This window comes from Camelus dromedarius, chromosome 9 (assembly GCF_036321535.1).
Source record: "Camelus dromedarius isolate mCamDro1 chromosome 9, mCamDro1.pat, whole genome shotgun sequence".
Classification (NCBI taxonomy): domain Eukaryota; kingdom Metazoa; phylum Chordata; class Mammalia; order Artiodactyla; family Camelidae; genus Camelus; species Camelus dromedarius.
The window spans coordinates 13698197-13722032 of record NC_087444.1 but is presented as its reverse complement, the minus strand read 5'-3'; the positions used below and the strand labels follow the sequence as shown (position 1 = coordinate 13722032).

The following is a 23836-nucleotide window of genomic DNA, read 5'->3' as shown; positions in this document are numbered from 1 at the left end:
GGTTTTTGAAGCCAGTTTGAATTTGACACAACTCTTGAAATGGGGATTGTTTATATGATTTATTAATAGTGGCAGTTTTCCTGTAATTAAGTGCCATGTTTTTATGATTGAGAGTGGTCTGCATTTGTTTTTGGGAGGGTTGGGAATAGTGGATAGGCTGAACAAGAGACAGAATTCACCTTATCTGGAATTCTGTCTCCTAAATGACTTGGAAAATCTGGGGAGAATATCCACTTATCTTAATGTGATAAATGAGTCAACTCTTAAGATGATTATTGTCTCCCTAAAGACTACTAGAACATTCACATTTGAAACTCACTGTATGATAAAATTATCTTTCCAGTGATGGTAATGGCTTTACACTGAGCCAATCAAACTCTCTTAGAAAGTCCACTTTGTGATCACTTAGATTTGAGACAGCAAAGACCAGGATTTTGAAATTCGACTAGGTCCTTGTGAACAAGCTGAGACTGGTCTTATTAGCAACCAACCAATAACTAAGTTGTCCAGTAGATTAAAAAGGTAAAGTGTTTACCAGCTAAAACTATGAAAATCTAGGATGATTATTTAAGCAGATCACCTTAACTTTAAGGTATTCAAAGTAGGTGTTGAAAGAGGTCTTCAATGACCAAAACAGATAAAATGGATTAAGTTCAAAGGTTGTTCCAATGGAAAACAGTAGTGCTTGAGAAGACTAGATGCTGGGAAAAATGGAAGCAAGCTGAACTGGGCTGAACCCCAGACTTCTGACCACAGAAATGAATTGGGTTAAGGAAGTGAATGAGTTCAGGGTTTCTACTCTTGGCCTCTAGAGGAACCACTGGGCTTTGGGAATTAACAACATACAAGTGGGTAGGGATGCAGATGTTTAAATGTCTGTGTAACATTTTCTTTTCTCATGCAGGAAGGTGTTATTGTTAATTATGCCTTTATTTGGTATGGTAACAGTGTTTTCTTAATTCATTGCAGATGGATACTTTTCTTTTTTAAAAACAAAGTGAAAACAAATTATTAGAAAATTCAAATAAAACAGACAAGCCTTGAGTTTTTACTAGATTCAACAAACAGGAGATTACTCTATCAAACAGCTGTTAAGTTTCTAAATGCTTCTTTTTAATCTCTGATTTACCTTGTTGTGAACAGGTAACAGCTTGCAGTCTGGCATCAGTGTGCAAACTACACTTTGGTAGGATTACTTTATACTAGCAGAGCTTCTCAAACATTAACGTTTGACAGATTACCTGGGACTCTTGTGTCAGTGTGACTCTTATTTAGGAGGCCTGAGAGGGGCCTGAGATGTATTCCTAACAAGCTCCCAAGTGATACTGATGCTGCTCATCTGCAGCCACACTTATGTGTAACAAGGCTTGAAGTTTATGTCCTTCATAAGCTATTTTGATTTTCACAGTGATCTTTTGAGCTAAGAATTCTTATTCCACTTTACTCATGTTTAAGTCAGATATTAATTAAAGTCATGTATTGAGGTATAATTTCCACAGAGTAAAATTAAACCTTTTTAGTGCATAGCGCTGTGCATTTTAACAAACTCATACAGTTGCAGAATCAAAACATAGAACACTTCCATCACCCCCAAAAGCTCCCTTGTGCTCTTATATAGTCAACATCCCCTGCTCCTCAGCCCTTGGTAACCACTGATCTGTTTTCTGTCTCTATAGTTTTGCCTTTTCCAGAATGTCATATAATGTATTGTTGCATGCATCAGCAGTTCATTCCTTTTTATTGCTGACTAGTATTCCATTATATGAATGCAATACAAGTTGCTTATCCATTCACCCATTTAAGAACATTTTGCTTATTTCTGGGTTTTGGCAATTATGAAGAAAACTGCTATAAGCATTCTGGTGCAAGCTTTTATGTGAACATAAGTCTTCTCAGTCAAAATTTTGATAGGTAATTTCTCTATTTACTTTTTTAAAAAGTAAAGAAATGAAGAGGAGGAGAAAAAGAAGACAGAGGAAGAGGGGCAGCAGAGGGAGGGGGAGGAGAAGAAAATAACACAAGTCTGAGACGACCATTTCAAGCAGCCTCTCCAAGTACAGAGTATCCACAATAGGGATTAAAAGGTTTTTAAGGACAGATAGAAACTTTGACGACATTTGAAGGCCTTTCCAAAGGAAGAGACAAATTCTTAACAAAACTGGAAATTGGAAGTAAAATAAGCAAATAAATTAGTTTCAAGATGATTTTACTAAACAGGCAGTCCTCAGCTTACAAACTCTACATCTGCATATGTCTTAAATATATAAAACAGTAGGAAGAGAGGTAAACCCAAGGTCTGAGTTCCTAGATTTTGTTGAAACTAGTCTTTGTTTAGTGATTTAGAAGATGTGGGGAGATCCTTACTTACAAGTACAGCGTTGTTTCTCCGCAGATGTTAGGGATACAGTGGTAGTTTCTATAAGCAGCTGTGGATGAACAGAGAATTATCACAGTGTCTCATCTGATTGGCACTTCAAATCACTAAGATCTTTCATACACAGTACATGACCTGGCTGTTAGGAGGCGCATACTCCTACTCTTTTTACTGAGGAGAAGCTACCCAGGGAGGCTATGCCACATCTCTGAGTTTACCCTGCTGAAGGATTAGGACCTTGCCCGGTGTTTTCCCAGTCCAGTGGTCCTTCCCTTATCCCATGTGACACAGTAAGAAGTTCTGCCTTACCTTGGCAATAATCCCCAAGCCTTGTAACTGCATCCATCGTGAGAGGGAGGGGGCCTGAGGTTTTTCTGTTAAGTGCTGATGGCAGATGCGCCCTAAGGTTTATCAAGGGCAGATCACACTAAGCTGTAGAGCAAAGTAGCCCCTGTTTTTACCGCTGCCCCCCTAAACGAGCGTTGATCTTTTCTGCAAAAACCCTTGCGTCTCCTCCCCGCCCCCATCTCCGCCCGGGTTTACTGAGCTGTATAATTGACGTATAACACTATATTAGTTTTAGGTGTTGCTTTTTGTTTTTTAAAGTGTTTTCAAATTTCACTCCTCTACTTCCTAAAGCTGAATTCCCATCCCAAGTGTGCGGCCACCCAAGTGTATCATTTTCGTGAGTGGAAAACAGGCCTAGAGATGTGCAGTGTCTAGCGTGTAGGAGTTACACGAGAAAGTGAGATCTCTTTGAGGCAAAGCCCGACAAAGCTCAATTTCCAAGCAGAGAGAACACTCTCCGGGCAGTTCGCCGAGGCTGCAAGCCGGAAGGGAGAGGGGCTTGAATTTAAGTAACCTGAGCTTCAAACTGCTCCTCCCCCTTCCCCGCCCCACACCCCTGACCCCTTCATACGCTGATGCGGGGCGAGGGGGTGGGGAGCTCGCTTCTCGTACCGCACTCCTGGTGCGAGATAGCTCCACTTGGAACCGAGCAGAACTCGCTCCGCAGGTCCCACAGTCCCTCCCGGGCCCCACCCCGAAGCCCTGCCACTTCCTGCCGGGCCCGGGCAGCGCCAGGCCCGCCCCCCGAGCCTCCCCAGGAGGCCGGCGCGGGGCGGGCTCCTCCCCCAGCAGCCGTGGGCGCGGCCACTCCCTGCGCGCCGAGCCGGCTCGGGTGGGTCTCGGCTCCTCAGCCTGCGCGCCGCGGGCCCCAGCAGCCAGGCCGGCGCCTCGCACTGGTCCTCCTCGCGCCGGGCAGCCCTCGGACCCCCGTGCCCTCCCGCGGCTGAGCCGCCCCGCGCCTCCGGGACCATGCTGCGCTGGCTGCGGGGCTTTGTGCTTCCCGCGGCTGCCTGCCAGGACGCCGAGCCGCCGACGCGCTACGAGACGCTCTTCCAGAAGTTGGACCGCAACGGGGATGGCGTGGTGGACATCCGCGAGCTGCAGGAGGGGCTCAAGAGCCTGGGCATCCCCCTGGGCCGGGACGCCGAGGAGGTGGGTCGCTGCGGGGCGTGGCCGGCGGGCCGGGGGCGCTGCGGGGTCTCTGGGCGCAGCCAGGACCGAGGGCGGAAGCTGGAACTGTGGCTTCCAGCGGGAGAATGGGTTCCGAAGCTCGGGAATGGGGACCGCGGCCCGGTACCCCGGAACGGATGCGCGTCAGGATCTGAGAGGTTACTGGTGATTTTCCAGAAAAATTAGTGCCGTAAACACTCTGGCTCACTGTAACAATTTAAAATCCTATAGCACGATAGTTTGGTCTGAAGGCATCCCAGGCCTTTTTACGCCTTTGCAAAAAAAAATTTAACCACTTTTTTTTTCTCTTGGGTCTCAATCTTTGCAAACATTTAACCAAGATTTTGAGCTCTCACACTTCAGTGGGCCCCAAGTTCTGTAAAAAGGCTCACGGTTTGTACCTCTTCGAAATTACTTTGTTACACCCCCTAGTTTTGTCTGCTGTTTCAGAACTTCTTGAAAATCAGTCGTACCTTTCCCCCAACTTCCCGTTGAGGAGAGGCGACATTCCATTGTTTAAGACACTGTTAATGCCCTAAGCACATAAGTTGACCTGAAGTGTTGGCCTATCATCTCTGAGCAATTTCAGCTCCTCTGAGTCATTTTGTCCCTGAAGTCCAGCTCCTATCAGAAGGGTGGAGATACTTGGAACCTCTCCAACTCCAGTGAAACGTGAGAGGACACTTTGGCATTCCTTATCCCAAGAGGGAAAGTGATTCAACTGTAAGAGCCAACAACTGTTTTATAGTAGTTATATTTTAAGCTACTCATTCAGTGTCTTTAGGAGTAACAGGTCTCTTCATGTTACCGTTTCTTCTTGAGTCAGATTTAGTAATTTACAACTTTTAGGAAACTGCCATTTTGTCTAAGGCTTAAAATACTCATTCGCTTATGATTTTTAGAAAGTTCTGGCACCGTAGTTATATTCTCTGTTTCATTCCTGACATTTCCTCCGCCCCCGCCCTTCAATCTTCCCAAACCTTTTTTTTTTTTTCTTACCAATCTTTTTCCTTCCTTCAGTCTTTATTTTATTCACACATTGAAAGAAGCAGCCTTTAGTACTTTTTGCTGATTGTCTCTGGTTTTGAAATGTTCTTCCATTCACTTTCCTTTACTTTCTTTGGGTTTACTCATTTGCCCCTTTTCTAATTTCTTGAGTGGAATGTTTGTTTCATTAATTTTGAGCTGCAGTATCCCTTCAGCCACTTCTTTAGCTGCATGTTTGTAGTTTTGTTGTAGTTTAGTTACAATTATTTTCTAATATAATTTCACCTTTGATCAATGAATTGTTTAAATGTGTGCTGTAAATTTCCAAATATAGATGCTTTTTTGGTTGGTTCTTTGACAATATGAATAAAATAGATGAACCTCTGGCAAGATTCATTAAGAAAGAGAGAAGAACTCAAAATCAAGAATGAAAGTCTTTAGTTTTCCAAAACTTATATAAGGACAAATTATAAAATAAGTTGTATTAAAGTGTGTGTCTGCAAACGTATAGAACAGGATGGCATATATTTATCACATACATAATATATGTATTTTATACATATACATAAAATATATTTTATACATACATATATACACACATAATACTACTCTCTGTGCTCATGTCAGATATTATTAACTATTCCCAGCACTCTTTTTGGACAGGTACATTCTTCAATAAAAGGTTAATAATGGTTACCTAATTACCTTTTAACTTTTTTCTTCACAATTTTTGTATTTCAATTTTTAAAAATGATCACACATTATTATTTTTATGATTAGAAAAAAAATAGAGGCTTTTGTTGTTGTTTTTGGATAAATGTCACTTTCTCTGGGGTGAGCTTTTCTGGACCACCTATAGAAGGCTTGATCACACCCTACTGTGTGTAGGTCCTTTGTCTTACATATCACTACTGCTATAATTTCAAAAAGTATTATTTTTAATCGACTGTGCCCTCTACTGAGACCACACCTCTGGAGGATCATGTCTGAGAGATCTAAGCACAGTGACACAAAGATTTAAGGCTGTGATTTGAAATATCCTAAACAAGGCAGTTGCTCACCTAAAATAATTGAAAAAAAATTAATTGTAAAGCAGTTGTTAGGGCTTTTATTTCCAGCATATAGAGGAAAAGAAATCCAAAAATTCTCCTCTTGCAAGGTACCTAGAAATGCTGTATAAAATAAAATATATATATACGACTGATTTTTTTTACAGCAGTTTCTGGTTTACAGCAAAACTGAGAGGAAGATACAGAGATTTTCCGTAAACCCTCTACTCCTAGACATCACATACACAGCCTCCCGCATTGTCAACATCACTCACCAGAATGGCACAGTTTTTACCAAGGGTGAACCTACACTGACACATCATTATTACTCTGAGTCTGTGGTTTACCTTAGTGTTCACTCTAGGTGTTGTGTGTTCCGTGGGTCTAGATGAATGTGTAATGACATGCATCCATCATTATCATAGAGAGTATTTTTACTGCCCTAAAAATCGTCTGTGCTCTGCCTATTCACTTCCACCCCGCAACCACTGATCTTTCTGTTGTTTCCGTAGTTTTGCCAGATAGATAACTTTTTACATGCATAGTTGGGCTTATTAGAAAATACGAAAAATCTAGTCAAACTACCTGGGTTTAAACCTTGGTTCTGCTACTTACTAGTTAACTTCAGGCAGTTTAAAAAAAAATTTCTCTAGCTTCAGTTTCCTCGCCTGTAACAGAGGTAACATTAGTACTTACCTCCTAGGGTTATTGTGAAGGATAAGTGAATTAAAATATGTAAAGTACTTAGAATAAGTACCTTATGAGCAATCAATTAACTGTTAGCCTTTAAATTATCTAATACTGTTCTGACAATCACTATTGAAAGAGCAATGTCAGAATGCTCTTTGTGATTATAGATTTGTCAACTTCTCTTTATAATTCTGTCAACTTTTCCCTTTTATATTTAAAAAAATAGGCTGCATAGTGGACTGCACTATCAGTGTATTCAGATTCTGCGCTGTTGTATCTCCCTGGGGAGCTCCGCCTCCTATTATTATACTTTCTTACCTATCCTTACAGCACAGACCCCCCACATTCCACACGGCTGGATACTGCAGCAGCCGGAGCGTTCTCTGCAAACCGGTTATTTTCCCAGGTCATCACTGGGCAGCCGTCGATACTGGTCTCCCAACTTGTGCAGGGCATTGTCCTTGCCCCATGTTCCACTCAGGGCTCTTTGCCTGCTGGGCAGTGAGTGAACCAGTTCCCAAACCCCATGTCCCCGCCTCTTGTCTTAGACCACTCCTGGTGTGAACTGTGTCTGTTCTGTTCCTCTTAGGAGAAACCAGGATGGGATTGGATGTGCAAGAGAAGGGTACGGGAGAGGAAACAGGAGAGAGGCAAGGTGATCTTCAGACCACAATGCAAGTTTAACCCCTGGTAGAAGAGTGCAAGAAGGAGACTTAGGAAGAACTTCAGACCAAAGCATATTCTTGGAAAGTCTCAGCTAGGCCAATGGGGACTCACTGAGGAAAGCTATCCATTAGGGGGGTCCTGCGGGGGCCACCCAGGCCTGGCACCCTGCTGTGCTAGACATTGGTTGGAGCAGTGTGACCAGCGTGGCCTTGGTGTGAGTGCTGCAGCGGGTCCAGAGGTCCAGAGGTGTGGCAGGTAGGCTGGCAGTCACCTCTGCCCCCACAGCACGTTCCCTTGTGGGGCTATGTGACGTGGCCTCCACCGGCCACTCCTTGGCCCACACAGGTCTGCTCTTGGCACAGGTTTGAGAAGTGCTCCCTCATTGTTCTCAGCCTCTCGTCCTCAGAGAGGGCAGTGCTTCAGTCCCATTGTTTCAGTTGGTCACAGCTGGTACTCATGATTTATTTCCCTTCTTGACTGTCCGTTTTAAATTCTGCTCACACTCAGCTGGAATCTCTTTGTGACTTAGCTGGTGATGTGACCCAGACCTTCCTTCCGGCAGGGTCTGAGCTTCTCAGGCCAGTGATGCTGCGTGCGCCCCTTCCCAGTTAGAACTGGACAAGGGGGTACCAGGCAGCCCTGGTGTCCATGTGAATCATCTGAGTTCCATAAATATTCCTCTCTGTCTCTGTGGGGTAGAAGCAGCCCCACCTCCTACTGACTGGGGCCAATTTACACCTACTAAGAAGAAGACTTCTTTTCTTGCTTGTTGGTCCCTGGACACGAGCTGGTCCAAAGGTGCAGGTGCAGATGTAGCTTGTAGTTCAGTGGGACCCTTGCTGTGTTCCCTGGCAAGAGTATATCCTGTCTGAGGACCAGAAACTAACCCTGCAGAGCCCAGAGCTGTGGGGACAGAAAGCCGAAGTCCCCCAGTGAGTCACCGGGAGTGACAGTAAGTGGGACTGCTCCTGCTTCTACCTCTTGGTTCCTGGACTCACTGTCCTTCCTTTTGTGGGCACAGAGCCACGTGGTAGAGGTCTCTGACTGAGCGCACATACCGCATCCTGAAGGGCAGTAACCCATCTTTGCCAGATACTGTCCCGTAGGCGGTGCTTCAGCTGTGCTTTCAGTTGGCCTTTCCAGCATTCTGTGAGATTGGCTGCTTCTGGATGGCGTGCTGTGTGATGTGGGCCGTGGATCCCTTGGCCATGGGCCCACTCCCACACCTCTCCTACCGTGAAGGGATCCCCAGTCAGAGGCCGTGTTACGTGGGGATTTCATGCCTGTGAATTAGACATTCTGTAAGCCCCCAGATAGTATTGCTGTCTGAGCCTTTGTGGGCAGGAGGAAACCTTTACCTTCCTTTGAGGAAGAGCAGTGCCCCTTCCAGGACAGGAGGCACCCAGTATAACTGACTTTCCACCGAGGGACCAGTTGGTCTTCTTGGGCCAGGCAAGGCCAAATCATGAAAGGCACTGTGGGCCTGCTGGGTGGTTTGGAGTTTTATTATATGAGTGATGGGAGCACTTGGGAGGTTTTAAGCAAGAGGGGACACAGGCAGACTTACGGTTTAGGAAGATGACTCTGGTGGCTGTGCAGAAAACAGATGGAGGTAGAGAGAGTGTTGAGTCAAGCCTGGGAAACAGTAGCCAGCCAAATACTTGGAGTTAGGATTACGTGGTCAGTCTTTATGGGGGAAGGTTTCAGAGGCATAGGTCAAGGCTTTGCATAATGTCAGTGATCGGTGAGATTATCCACTTGAGAATCCAGAAATGAGAACTACGGGGTGACTCTTCAAGGGGAAGGTTTCAAGATAATTTGCATCTAAAACAGGTGCTCAGTTTGAAGTGAAATCTCTCAAAATTTCCATCTGACTCGATCTCTTCTCCGTGTTGCCAGGCTTTTGTATGAATTCAGCATTAGAAGAAAGCAAATTTCTATTGAAGTTCCTTGAGGTCTTAGATGGAAAGAATATGGAATATAAGAGTAGAATGTAGAAAACAGGCGTAAGGAATATAATAGCAAAGGAATGCAGTAACTAACACTTCTAAGTGTTCCAGCACTATCCAGGGAAGGCAGAGGACTTCAGGGCAAGTCCTGAGACAAGATTGAGAACTAGCTGGAAGTGAACTTGTTGTGGTTTCTTCTGATGTGAATGACCTCTCTTTTCCACGTGTTTTCAAATCTCCATTGTGAAATTAGTGTTTTAGAAGAGACAAAATTCACATTAAGCTCTCCTAGGACTCGGGAATGTGAGAATATGGAACTAAGAGGCGAAGGTACTGTGGCGAACAAGGAAATACAGTTGCTATTACTAATTTTCCCTGAAGAATCCAGCAATCCTATCTGCTTTTTAGAGTATTTTCCATTTTTACTCCTTCTCCTTTGCCACTGCCACCCTCCTCCTTTTCTTTGTTTTTCATCAAAGGCCACATTGGAACATTGGAAAAGACAGTCCCAATGTTTGGATGTCATTTGAGGTACTCTGTGGGAAAAAATTTCAGGGCATCAAAAAGTAAAAGAAATCGTCTGTATTTTAATTTACTGAAATGAAAATCAGAAAGATAAACGTGGTGAAGAGTCACTAGTTTTAGCGGGAAGTGTGCTTATTTTCATTCAGTTTAGGCTTGGAGGACTTCGGAATAGTATAGGACCAAAAAAACAAAAATCAGGTTTTAGAATTAAGGCAATAAAATGGAAAAGAGAATCTTGATCAATAGGATTTTACAGATTTCTTTTTTTATTCCTTCTCAAATCTTGGCATCATTTTAGTGGCAACTCTTGTATTAACAAGTGGAGGGAAAAGGGGGACAGACTGTATAGCAATGAAGGTATCCTGCATCCAAGCTCACAGTTAACTGATTTAATAGATGTGTTCTGTTAGTCTGGGAAATCGTAGGCAATTTAAAATCTAAATTGTTTGCCATATATTCACAGGCACAAACTCCTCCTATAATTTTCTTAGGAGAGACTTAGAATCATAAGAGGCATAGGACTCTACAGCTGAGAGGATTAAGAACGAGAAGAGCTCCCAAGGGCTGGAAGGGAAGCAGCAGGATCAAAGAATTCTGTACTTGTGAATTGACCACGTGACCTCGGTGAAGACGTTTAACCCCTTGCTTTACTTTACTTAGTCTCACAATGCAAATATCATCCCCACCTCCTGGACAGAGCTTTTATCAAGATCACATGTGACCGGATGTGAACGTTCATGTTCAGAACGTTTAAAATGTGTTATCACATGTACTAGATGGTGAGCTCCTTGAAGACCCTGTGTCCCCCTGGGTATCAGGTGTAGGATGAAGGATTAGATAGTGTCCAAGGAGTAGGTGGACTCGATAACCTGATTTAAGGGCTCTCCTAACTCTTATATTCTATGAATTTTTTTTTGATTCTGTGTCTTTAAATTTTGTATTTACAACTACAGATAGAATAAGGTCACACACAAAACAGTAGCTTAGCAAATGTTTATTGCTTTGAATGGAATTTCTTTTCAGGGTTTCTATCCATGAGATAATTCCTCTGTTAATGAGGAGAATTGATTCTATCAGCATTTCAGTTGTCAGAAACTTTATTACTAAAGGAAGTATGGTGTAAAAGTCATAGAGATTCATTTTAAGGCATTGTAACAGAGATATTATGGTATAAGAAAAAAAGTAGAATTCCAACTGCATTTATGTCAAGTGTTTTAAAATATATAACACCTGAATCTTTTGTGTTTTCTCCTCACTTATATTCTAAAATCCAGTGTTATCCTTTCTTTGAGACTCTATTTCTGAGCAAATGAGAAAAAAAGAAAAAGAAAAAATTCCTTACTAAGGCACAAAACACCCTTTCCATCTTGGTAGCAGTCTGCCTTTTAGTTTCCTTCCCAACCTGCCAACATTCTACACCCCTGACCAGGCCACAGCCACATACATTTCTCCCTTTATTTCCTCTCTGCTTGGCATTGTTGTCACTCATTGTCTGCCTGGTAGATTATTACCCTTGGTTTAAGGCATCAACTCACATTTATGATTTTACCTTGGCTTAATCAGAATTATTTCCTTTATCAGCTTCCAGTGAAGACATTTGGAAATAAATAGCTTCCTCAAGATAACATGTTGTGTGTGTGTTGCTCAGCTTCTTTTGACTACTCTGAGTTCAAAATCTTATCTTATTAAGTGTTATATAGAGGCCACTGAGATGTCTGTATCTTACAGCATCTATGAAAACAGCAAAAGGATTTGTTGAGAAAGTTTGAAGCCTCACTCTGAAATGTGGACCACTGTGTCTACTACATTAACTGGTGTAGTATGTGTAGTGGTTATTATGGTCTGTGGAATCAGTTAGACCAAGGTTCAAATGTTTTCACCATTTATTATACTTGTAACCTTGGGTAAGCCATTTAATGCCTGGAAGCCTCAAATGTAAACTAGGAATGATAAGAGCTACCCAATAGCTAGTACAAATATTAAATTCATTCAATTTATGCTTTGGAATAGTGCCAGCCATTGTTCAGTGAACTGGGGGTATCGTGATGAACAAGGCAGACAGAACCCTTCACCTGTGTTCTCAAAACTTTCCCCGTAGGAGGTCTGTGTGTGTTGGATGGGTGGATGAGGGATAATTAATAAGCAAATAATACACAGTTTTGAAAAGTGGAAAAAGCTACTCAATGAAAATAATTGCCTTTTTACTAGATGAGATGATCAGCTCTGTTTTGCTCCCTCCTACCAGTTCCATAAAAGGCTGTCAGTCTGTTTTCTTTATTCAGAAGTCTGGCCTGACTTCTGTCTTTTTCACCTGGTCCTGTAGACTCCTGGGCCTGCCCCGATGTCTGTGCTCCATGACTCTCTGTGACCACTCGCATTCTCTGCAGTGCCCAGGGAAGGGTCATTCCCTGCGGGCCGTAAAGTTCTCTTTTGTGGGGGAATTCATTGTTGCTTGGGTCAGCAGCACTGGGGAGCCATGTTCGTCACGAAGCCTCCAGTAGTACTTGGGGCTGATCATGGCACAACCTCCTCCTGGGACACCCACGGGTAGTTCAAGGACATATGATGGTCCTCTTTGTGTTGTTGGTACTTGACATGATGAGTGAATAGAGCAAAAGCTGACAGATAAGGTTTCATTAGACTTCTTTTTTTTTTTTTTTTTTTTTTTTTTACAAATTAGAAAGAAAATTTATTTTTTGGAGCAGTTTTAGGTTCACAGCAAAATTAAGAGGAAGCTACAGAGATTTCCCATATTCTGCCTCCCCCCACCCATGCACGGCCTCGCCCATAATCAACATCTGGCACCGAGTGGTACGTTTGTTACAAGTGATGAACCTGCACTGACATATCACCCCAAGTCCATAGTTTACCTTAGGGTTCACTCTTGGTGTTTTATATTCTGTGGGTTTGGGCAGTTGTATAGTGACATGTACCCCTTTTTATAGTATCGTGCAAGGTATTTTCACGGCCCTAAAAGTCCACTGTGCTCTGCCTGTTCATCCTTCCACCCATTTCTCCAACCCTGTGGCAACCACTGATCTTTTTTATTGTTTCTATAGTTTTGCCTTTTCTAGAATGTGATATATTTCGAATCACACAGTATGTAATCTTTTCAGATTGGTTTCTTTCACTTAGTAATATTCATTAAGATTTCTGTCTTTTCATGGCTTGATGGCTCATTTCTTCTTAGCACAGAATAATGTTTTCATTGTCTGGATGGACCACAGTTTATTTACCCGTTCAGCTACTGAAGGGCATCTTGGTTGCTTCCAATTTTGGCAACTGTGAATAAAGCTGCTACAAACATTTGTGTGCGGATTTTCACATGGACATACGTTTTCAACGCGTTTGTATAGATACCAAGGAGTAGGGTTGCTGGATTATATGCTAAAAGTGTGTTTAGTTTTGTAAGAAACTGCCCAGCTGTCTTCCAAAGGGTACCATTTTGCATTCCCACCAGCAATGAGAGTTCTTGTTACTTCATATGAATTTTAAAGAATACTCCATATTTAGAAAAATAAGTTATGTAAAAAGTGGAATTTGTACTGTGAAACTACATGTCCACACTTATGGTGGAGCGGGATGAGGGTCCAGGGGTGTGTGTAGGGAAGCCAGAGCTCTCCGTGGTTCTGGAAAGAGGCAATTAAGAAGCCACAGACGTTGTTTGCGAGCGTCTCCTGACTTCTCTCAGGACCCCAGCTGACTCGCCTTCTGCCCACTGCCAGCATCGGTAAGGACGGAGCTGGACCCTCTCCATTACAGCAGCCTTGCTCTGGAGCCACCGCAGATGCTCAGTGAAGATAAGGAACTGAGGGGAGGGGACCACAGAAGGAAAGGCTCACTTAGGCAGATCTTCATGCGATTCCCAACCTTCACGGCAATACCCAAGTGCCTCAACCTTAGATTTCTTAGAAAGGTGTGACCAAACAACTTAAACAAAAAGTTGGGCCTCTGCCTCTAGTCGTTATGGCCCCACAGTCCCTGTCTCAACGCACCCCTACCCTCTTTTCTCTAAAAAGAAGGTCTGTCTTTAGAGACAGACCTGCGCAGAGGTTTTTCTGGGAGCCTCCGCGGAAAAGGCGTGAGTCGCCCCCTCTAGGCTCCTCCTGGATGTGGCTGCTAACCTCGGGGTCTGATCGGCTGACCTGGGAGCGAGGCGGGAATTCCATGGCCTCCAGCCGCGGGCCTGGCCCCCAGCACCACCCCGCCCCCACCGCCACCGCCATGCCCCGCGCGCGCGGCTCCCGGGCGCGCCCGCCGCGGGCCTCTCTGCCCAGAAGCCGTTGCTTCGTGCCGTCCCTTTGCGCTGTCCCTTCCTGCGCTTCACCTGGCGGAGGGGCTTTGGCTTTGAGAGTGCAAGGGCGGCTGCTACTTTAGGTCTCTTCCAATTCAACGCGTGGTGGGCAGAGATCCCCTTCCTCCCTCTCACTCCCACCTCCGGGAGACTCACGGGGCTCTCAGCGTGGATCCCTCGGATCCCTTCTGCGGCCAGAGGCATCCCGGATGGACACCCTCTATGAAGAAATCTTTTGGTTCCTGGACCAGAATGAAGATGGGACCCTGGACATCCTTGAGCTGCAGGAAGGCCTGCAGTTGGTCGGGATCATGGAGGACGAAGGGGAGGTGGGCCTCAGTAGGGCTGTGGTCAGAGAGATGTTGGGGCTGGGAGTTCTGGAGGAGCTTTGGGCAGGTAGGAGTAAGGCCAAATTTACACTTTTTCAAGCCTGACCTGGACCCAACTAGAGTATTCAGGTCAGTCACCACCGTTATTCTGTTAAGAGCAACAACACAGCTAATACCTCTCTCAGACATTTTTCTCAGTTTTCTCCCTGGATCTAACGAAACTTCCAAATTCAAATTGCTGTCAAGATGTTCAGAGTCCCTTTGTTCAGTGTCCTCACCTGTTGTTAGTAGCCTAGATGGGCATGTAGGCCAAAGATGCTCCCTTCCCACTTTGGGGAACTGGAACAATCACTGTATGTGTGTTTTGGAAGTTGTGTGGTAGATGGAGATTCTCAAATATTGTATTTTGATTTCAGTCCCTGGAAGGATGGCAGTCAGTCTCAGTGGCTTGTACTCTTGGGGTTTCACCAGTGCTGATGCTTCCTCGTGACGTGCCTTAATCATCAGACTTCCGAAGAACGAGCTTGTTGGGCATTGTTTCCTTTGCAAATCCTTGTCCCCGGCATTCTAGATTACGGGCTCCGTCTTGGTATGCAGTGCCTCATGCGTATTTCTCTCCCTGTATTTCCAAGTCATTTTCTGTTTGGAAATTATTATTGAGTTATAATTATTACTTTCCAATTACATTTTGCTCTTTGGTTGTTTAACTAGGCAGACTGGGAGATCCAAGAGAGTTGAGAACAGGCAAATTAATTTCAGATAATTGGCACTTCATGCTCAGAAAACTGTCAGATGAGTTCTGTCATGTTGAAATTTAGTAAAACTTCCTGTTAGCTGTGTGAACTTTGGGAGTCTATTTTAATTGTCCACTGAGTCATCGATCAGTTGTATTTTGGGCATATCCTGTGTGCTAAGCACTGTGTCCTGGTTTCCTCATTTGTAACATCATTACTGTTGTCTGGACTAGGCCAGTCCAAAATATTATCTCCGTAACGTTCACTTGGTTTTTAAACTGTTTTTCCTATTAAAGCTAAATGTCCTTCATGCTTTTTTAAAGTCACTCTTGTACTTAGATTTTCAAGTGTGACTTGTATTTGTTTATTTAATACAAACTAACCTCTCATAAGAAATTCTGGACTATGCCATAAACAAGTTCAATCCTTTGAAACACATTTCTTCTTTATCAAAATAAAATTTTTGCAAATCTGTCTTTTATTTTCAGTAAGACATGGTGTGAACCATGCAAAGGCTTTTTATGACTTATGAGGACTCACATATCAAAACCAGGGAAGAGGCATCTCAGGCTTTACACCAACCACATAGAACCTCATATTTCAGGGAACACTGAACACCTGAAAACTCCTTTTTTCCACTATAAAGATTTCCCACTCTTCTGCAGCCTTTGAGCCAAAACGGAAGTGACAGGGGCTGACTCCCTTCCTCTGTTAAGCTCAGAGTGAGTAGCCTTTGCTTTTCTCCTTTGATTGGTCTTTACTTCCACAGAGGAATACACAAGAAAATACAAAAAGGAAACCCTAGTTTTTCATATTATTGTAAGTCAGAGTCATTAGACAACTATAACTCTAGAAGTAAGAAAGTCTAATGAAATATGGGTTTAAAAAAATCAAAATCAAACTGTTCAAAGATAGGGTTAGAGATGTCCTTTAACGTGTAATTTCTAAAATGATAGTTGTTTACTGATTTTTTTTATACTATTGCACTTTTTTTTATTTGCAGCATGAAAATATATAGGTTAAGTGTTGGGTTTGATACATAATTGTGAACATGCCGTTGATGCTCCAGCTAAACATTTTAACTTGGCTTGTCTATACTGAAAAGACATGCAGGTCCAGTCTAGAGAAAACAAAGTATCACAGAGACCAGCCCTTTGCTTATCAAGTTGTATGTAAGCTTAACTGTTATTTGTAGAATGGTTAAGGGTTTCCCCTCCACCCACCTGCTTTCCTTTTTTTTTTTCTGTGTGTCCATACACACACACACACACACACACACACACACACACACATTTATTTATTTATTTATTTGTTGAAGTATAGTCAGTTTACAATGTGTCGATTTCTGGTGTATAGCATAATGTTTCAGTCATACATGAACATACATATATTCGTTTTCATATTCTTTTTCACCATAAGTTACTATAAGATGTTGAATATAGTTCCCTATGCTGTACAATATGAACTTGTTGTTTATCTATTTTATATATATTAGTTAGTATCTACAAATCCTGAACTCCCAATTTATCCCTTCCCACCCCTTTCCCCCACTAGTAACCATAAGTTTGTTTTCTATGTCTATGAGTCTGTTTCTGTTTTGTAAATAAGTTCATTTGTCTTTTTTTTTTTTTTTAGATTCCACATATAAGTAATATCATATGGTATTTTTCTTTCTCTTTCTGGCTTATTTTACTTAGAATGACAATCTCCATGTCCATCCACGTTGCTACAAATGGCATTATTTTATTCTTTTTTATGGCATTTTATAAATATACTACAACTTCTTTATCTAGTCATCTGTTGATAGACATTCAAGTTATTCCCATGTCCTGGCTATTGTAAATGGTGCTGCTGCTATGGACTTTGGGGTGCATGTATCTTTTTGAATTAAGGTTCCCTCTGAATATATGCCCAGAAGTGGGATTGCTGGATCATATGGTAAGTCTATTTTTAGTCTTTTGAGGAATCTCCATACTGTTTTCCATAATAGCTGCACCAAACTACATTCCCATGTTTACTGATATTTTCATTGACCAAAATATAAACTTCTTAGATGAAACTCCAATACATAAATGGGACCCCAGAATTCTGTGACATTTTCCCTTGCATTATGTATGTGTTATCAGGAAATAATTTTCAGGTGAAAATCATCTTCAGTCTAATTTGCAAATGTAATTAAATAGCAATAATTATTTTTCAGCAACAGTGCGAATGTTTTTTCTTTTAAAAATGTAAGTAAGAATCGATAGCATTTGAATCAAGGGTTTTTAGGTTGCAGATACGAGAAGCCTACTCATACTAGTTTAAACAAAAAAGGCCGGAATTCTTTGTAGATACAATACCCTTTATCAGTTTGAGGAAGCACCACTCCTAGTTTGCTCAGAGTTTTTCATCATAAATGATGTTAAATTCATCAAATGTTTTTCTGCATTTATTTAAGTGATCATATGACTCTTCTGTTTTATTCTGTTAGTGTGGTAAATTACAAGATTAAAAAAAAATATGTTCACCTAACCTGGCATCACTGGAATGTATTTATCTTGTGTGTGTGTGTGTGTGTGTGTGTGTGTGTATAGTATTATGTACATACATATATATATAAAATAGGATTATATACGTTTATTAGTATTATCCATTTTATATGTTGTATTCATACCCATTATTATATACACAGTATTTTCCATTTTATGTATCGTATTCATATATAATATATATTTAATGTGTATATATATAGTATTATCCATTTTACATATTGTTAGACTTGATTTGCTAGCAATTTATTTCGGATTTTTACATCTATTTCACTAATTATATTATAATTTTCTCTCATGGGAATGTTTTAAAATTACACATTAAATTTCTTTGTCACTTATAGGACTATTCATTTTCTGTGACAAGTCAGTTTTTGATAAGCTCTCTTTTTCTAGGCAGTTGTATGTTTTAGCTCAATTTTCATACTTTTTGATACGAAGTTTTTCACGATATCTATAATGTCTGGTAGTGTACAGTGATTTTCATTGTTGCTTTCTGATGGTTGTTTGCCTATTTCAGGGGTTTATCAGTTTTATTGATATTTTCAAAGAGCCATCTTTTGATATTGTTGATCCTCTCAATGGTGTATTTGTTTTCTTTTTTATTACTTTTTATTCTTTATTTCTGTCCTTCAACTTTTTTTTTTTGTTTAACTTTTTCTAGTTACTTGAGATTGAGGTTAGCCTCAGTGACTCCTCATTGCTTCCTAGCTTTTCTTCTTTTCTAATTTTGCATTTAAAACCATACCTTTTCCTCTAACTTTTGTTGCATCTCATGAATTTTGAAACTTTTTCTCTCTGAGTCCAAAGCTTGGGAGTCTGGCCATTATGCTGTTCTGCGCAGTGAGGTATTTCCCAGAAAAGTGTGACCATCAAACCAATAGAATTTGTAAGCTTTGTGTGGGTGATTGAGAGCATTTTAAGAGGCAGAAAGTTTATGTTTTAGGTGGCAGTGAGAGAGTGCTCAAATACCGTAAGTTTTTTATTTCTTTCTCAAAAGGAATGATTTTTCTTAATAGTTTGATATGACAGGCTTTTTTTTTTTTTGTAAGGATTATCTTTAGGAAAAGATTACTTAACTTTGAAAATGGAAGGGAAAGATACTTTTTTACACCTTTAAATTTAGTTCAAGGGTTTGTCTTCTATCTTGGGATTTCTAAAATAATGCCTTCATAGGAAAACAGGCAATCTACTTGAATAGTATGTATTTTTAACCCATATAAAATATCTCTAATTTTTTTCTTTTTTGTAGAAAATTTTTACTACTGGTGATATCAACAAAGATGGGAAGCTGGACTTTGAAGAATTTATGAAGTACCTTAAAGACCATGAGAAGAAAATGAAATTGGCATTTAAGAGTTTGGACAAAAATAATGATGGTGTGTCTGTCTTTTCTGTTTATTGCCAGCTATGCAGAAGCACTTCTCATGCTTCCAAGAGTCTAAATTGATGTATATTTCATCTGCCATTTTTTAAATGATAATCATTACTTATGCTAGTACATGTCGTTCTCAGTAATGTGATTTTTATGTAGAATGTTTTTAATGAAGAAAAGTTATATGTAGCTTGTCCACTGAATTATAAACTGAGTAAGGCCTTTTGTAAAATACCAACTGTGGAACCTCATGCTGATTTGACTTAAAGCTGTTGGGTTAAAAATAATAATTATGTTTTCTTGCTCTCTGCGCAAAAGAGATTTATTTTTGTTCATATGAGGCATAAGTACTATGTATTCTAACATTTAAATAACTTTCAGATTATCTTACATTTGATAGTCTTTTTGAAAGAATTGTATTTGATCAGAGACGATATTCTCTGATACTGAAAGTTGGAAAAAAAATAACAGATAGACATTTAAAAATATACCTTCAGATTGGGATTATGGTTTTTCTACTTAATTGCTCTTTGGTTGTTTAACTAGGCAGACTGGGAGATCCAAGAGGGTTGAGAACAGGCAAATTCATTTCAGATAATTGGCACTTCATGCTCAGAAAACTGTCAGATGAGTTCTGTCATGTTGAAATTTAGTAAAACTTCCTGTTAGCTGTGTGAACTTTGGGAGTCTTTATTTTAATTGTCCACTGAGTCATTGATCAGTTGTATTTTAACAGCTTGGAGTTCGAGCCCAGTTGTGTAGAGCAAAAAGCAAGGACCATAGTAGGAGAAGGGAGCAGTCATCAGACCTTTATCATCAGAGGCAACCTTTGATTTGAAGAGGGAATTTATTTTTAAAATGTGTCATGCAGCCTCAGACCCTTCCCTACTCATGAGTGGTCAAGGTCATTTCATTCACAGATTTTGTTATTCAAGAAACAGGTTAAATAAATAAAATTGAGAGAAAGTATGCTTCATACTGGGGTGGGCAAACTCTTTTTTGGTAAAAGGCCAGTTAGTACATGTTTTAGATTTGTGGGCCCTGCGGTCTCAGTTACTGCTACTCAGCTCTACTGTGATAGTCCAGAAACAGCCATAGGTAACATGTAAATGAATGGGCACGGCTGTGTTCCAATAAAACTTTGTCTACAAAAGCAGGCAACTGGCCTTGTTTGTACCAGGGTTATATAGTTTGCTGGCCCCTGGTTTTTACTGAACATTAACTTCAGTTAGATTCAAGGCAGGTTCCTTCAAACAAGCAACTAAATAAGCCCTTTGGCTGCTTTTGATGATTGTTCAAGACTATGAGTCTCAGCCAGAAAGAGCTGAGTTTGTGGTGGAAAGGAGTGCTGTTGGGACCCTTGTTATTGCCCATAAACCTTACATTATATGCCCTAAGTCTGCCTTAGTCCAGTCTTCTAGCAAAATTCAGTTCTTACAGTCAACTTTATTTCATCCCAAAAACTTTCACTGTACCACCCACCCCAGCCCTCTACACCTCTGCTGCAGAGATGGGACTGTGAGTATAGTGTTGGGGCAGGCAGCAGCTGGGAGATGGAGCAACCTCATCTGAGGTTGATCTCCCCTGTATGTAAGGTGTGCACGTAGCAGTTGTCCATTTCAGAAAATTCTCCTTGAACCAGAAGGAATAATTCAAGATGAAACTTTGTAATCTACTTGTAGTAAATGCAAGCAGTTTCTCCTTCATTTGTCTTGTTTGTATTTTTAAAAACATTTTCTCATTATAGGTTCATATTTTTATTAGACTTCCTCAAAGCAGAGCATATACAGTCGATCCTCATTATTCGTGAATTCTGCATTTGAGAATTTGTCTACTTGCTAAAATTTAACTCCAGAATAACCCCAAAATCAACACAGTGCTTTGCAGTCATTCTTGGACATGTGCAGAGCAGTGACGAATTCATTTGCCTGCTGAACACATTTCTAGCTGAGATAGAACAAGGTGGAGCTCTGCTTTCTTGTTTCAGCTCTCGCACTTGTGCGAGTCCTTGTGCAGTCCACCTGGGGCCATGGTTTTTGCATTTTTGTGCTTTATGTTGATGATTTCACTCTTTAGAATGGCTCCCAAGAACAGTGCTGAGATGCTGTCTGGGATTCCTAAATGCAAGAAGGCTGTAATGTGCCTCAGGAAGCTAAATACACGTGGCAGATAGGGTTCTTTCAGGAGTGAGTTAGAGTGCTATTGACCTTGAGTTCAATGTTAATGAGTCAATAACATATATTAAACAAGGTGACTTTAGACAGAAACACACAGAAAACAAGGTTTTGTATTGATTGGTTGATGAGAATGTTGTGACCAGAGGCTCACAGGAACCTAACCCTGTATTTCCCTTAGGAACAAAGGTTCAGTTTTTGTTAATTCAGTGTTCACAGTGGCTTCATAGAAAGTAAGTGCTGTGAGTAATGAGAATTAACTGTATTCTTTGAGACTGCAGTTATAAAGGAGAATATTCAGAGTGGTATTTGAAGGATTTCATCGCTAACAGGGTGATGCCTCTAACTGTCCAGATTCTCATGCTGCTCTTTTCCTCTCCCTCGGAATATTCTCTCCAAATCCTGTCATTCCCTCAAAGTCCTTCCCTTAAGTGGAGTTCCTTCCTTTCAGCACTAACAGTGATTTTTGTCCTCCTCTTTTCCAGGAGAACTTTGCCACGAATATCAGTTTGGCATCAGACCCTTTCTTACTTGGTTTTGTTTCATTCTGTTCCATACATATTAGTCATAGGAGCCTCGTAAATCTGTGAGCTGCTTGAGGGAGAAGCAGTATAACATTCATTGCTTATATTTTCTCTTTCTTCTCTTCTGATTCTTCTTTCTAGAAACATGCTCTCATTGCTCTAATACTAATCATTTTCCCTCTTCCATCAATCTGCTATCCCAGATTTCTCAAAACAATGTTCCACACTCTTTGGCTTCATTTAGTCATTTTCTCCTTCCTTTTAACTCAGTGCAGTACATCTTTGTGCATAATAAGTGCCTAGGCATTTATTAAAATGTAGAAATGTATACTTTAAAATGAATAGATCCTAGCTTAATTGCATTTACCTCAGAGTCAGAGTATCTTGATTTGAATCTCAGTTCTGCTGCGTCTTTTTTTTTCCCCCTGGTAAGGCCGTGTAAGCTCTTAGTCACTTCTTTAAGACGGAACACCGTTGTTTACCTACAAGGCTGTTAGGACTTGAATGAAACGATGTGTGTACGCTTATTTACTGTACTTGTGAAATTGTGAGTTGGTGTTGCAATATGTATTTAAGCAAATCTATAACTCACCTAAGTTCGTAATTTTACCTTAGTCAGTTCAAGACTCTCCCTTATAAAGTGAGGGGTTTGAAATTCATGATTTCCAAGGTCCTTATCATTTCTGAGTTTATAATTTTTATTTTTTAAAGGAAAAATTGAGGCTTCTGAAATTGTCCAGTCTCTCCAGATACTAGGTCTAACTATTTCTGAACAACAAGCAGAGTTGATTCTTCAAAGGTAAGCGCTTCATCTCTTGGCCAGTAGATTTTTCGACTTTAATTTCAGTACCCACATTAGAGATCTGTGTTTGTAAGTGTGTAATGTTCAGTACCCACATTAGAGATCTGTGTTTTTAAGTCTGCACCTTAGCATTCCTCACTATGTACGTTCATTTATCTTTCTCCCTCTTCTCTCCCTTTTCATTTGTGTGTACACATACATCTGAAGTGTAGGAGTGGGAAACGTAAGCTCAGACAGAACTCTTTCAAGGCTTCTAGGGCTGGTGGAATGGCAGGAAGGTATTAAATCTCTGGAGAAAGAGTCTAAATGCTTTAGTGCTGTCTCTTTTTCCATTTGGTTTCTAACGTGATCGTAGAACCCATTGTTTCGAGACAAGGAGTCAGGCAGATTCATCACATTATTTAACCTGGATAAGAAGGAAATTCCAATGCTCCCCTAGTTGACTGACAAAAAAAACAGTGATTAAAAAAATTTTTTTTCAATTAAAAAGTGGCAGAAAACCTGAATAGACATTTTTCCAAAGAAGACGTACAGGTGGCCAGCAGGCATATGAAAAGATGCTTAACATTACTAATCATCAGAGTAATGCAAATCAAAACCACAATGAGATACCACTTCACACCTGTCAGAACTACTGTCATCAAAAAGACAACAAATAGCAAATGTTGGTGAAGATGTGGAGAAAAGGGAACCCTTGCACATTGTTAGTGGAAATGTAGGTGCAGCCACTGTGGAAACAGTATGTAGGTTCCTCAAAAAACTAAAAATAGGACTACCATATGATCCAGCAATTTCACTCCTGGGTATATATGTCCGAAAAAAAATAGAAACATTAATTCAAAAAGATACATGCATCCCAAAGTTCATAGCAGAACTATTTACAATAGTCAGATATGGAAACAACCTAAGTGGGAAGGGTATTTAGAAGTACAAACTATTATGTATAAAATAAATAAGCCACAAGGATATATTGTGCAGCCCAGGAAATAAAGCCAATATTTTTTAATAATTATAAATAAAATTTATAAAATATTGGCTTATAATAATTGGCTTTATAAATAATTATATAACTGAAAATTTTGAATCACTATGTTGTACACTTAAAAGTAATGTAATATTGTAAATCAACTATACCTCAGTAAAAAAAAAGAAAAAGGAAATACACGCATGCACGCACGCACCTATTTAAACTTTCAGAAAATAGAGGTGCCAATTTGAACGTTATTGCCCAGGGCAGTCAGTTGAACTATTTTATAAGTCAGACTGCTACAGACTTAATGTTTTATTTCGCAGGATAGAGTGATAATCTCTGAAG

The 23836-nt window shown here is 40.7% G+C and overlaps 1 protein-coding gene across 2 annotated transcripts in view; it reads left to right on the top strand.

Moving 5' to 3' along the window:
• Nucleotides 1-3527: 3527 nt before the first annotated feature.
• Nucleotides 3528-23836, top strand: part of SLC25A24 (solute carrier family 25 member 24) — a 45758-nt gene continuing 25449 nt past the window's right edge. The window contains exons 1-3 of one of the 2 annotated variants that reach the window (XM_010975879.3): nt 3528-3874; nt 18899-19025; nt 22431-22518. In XM_010975879.3, coding sequence (XP_010974181.1) covers nt 3692-3874; nt 18899-19025; nt 22431-22518 — 398 coding nt within the window. In that variant the 5' untranslated portion in view covers nt 3528-3691. Of the gene's footprint in view, nt 3875-14185; nt 14382-18898; nt 19026-22430; nt 22519-23836 lie in introns of those variants that run through there. The other variant, XM_064488785.1, reaches the window with a different exon arrangement.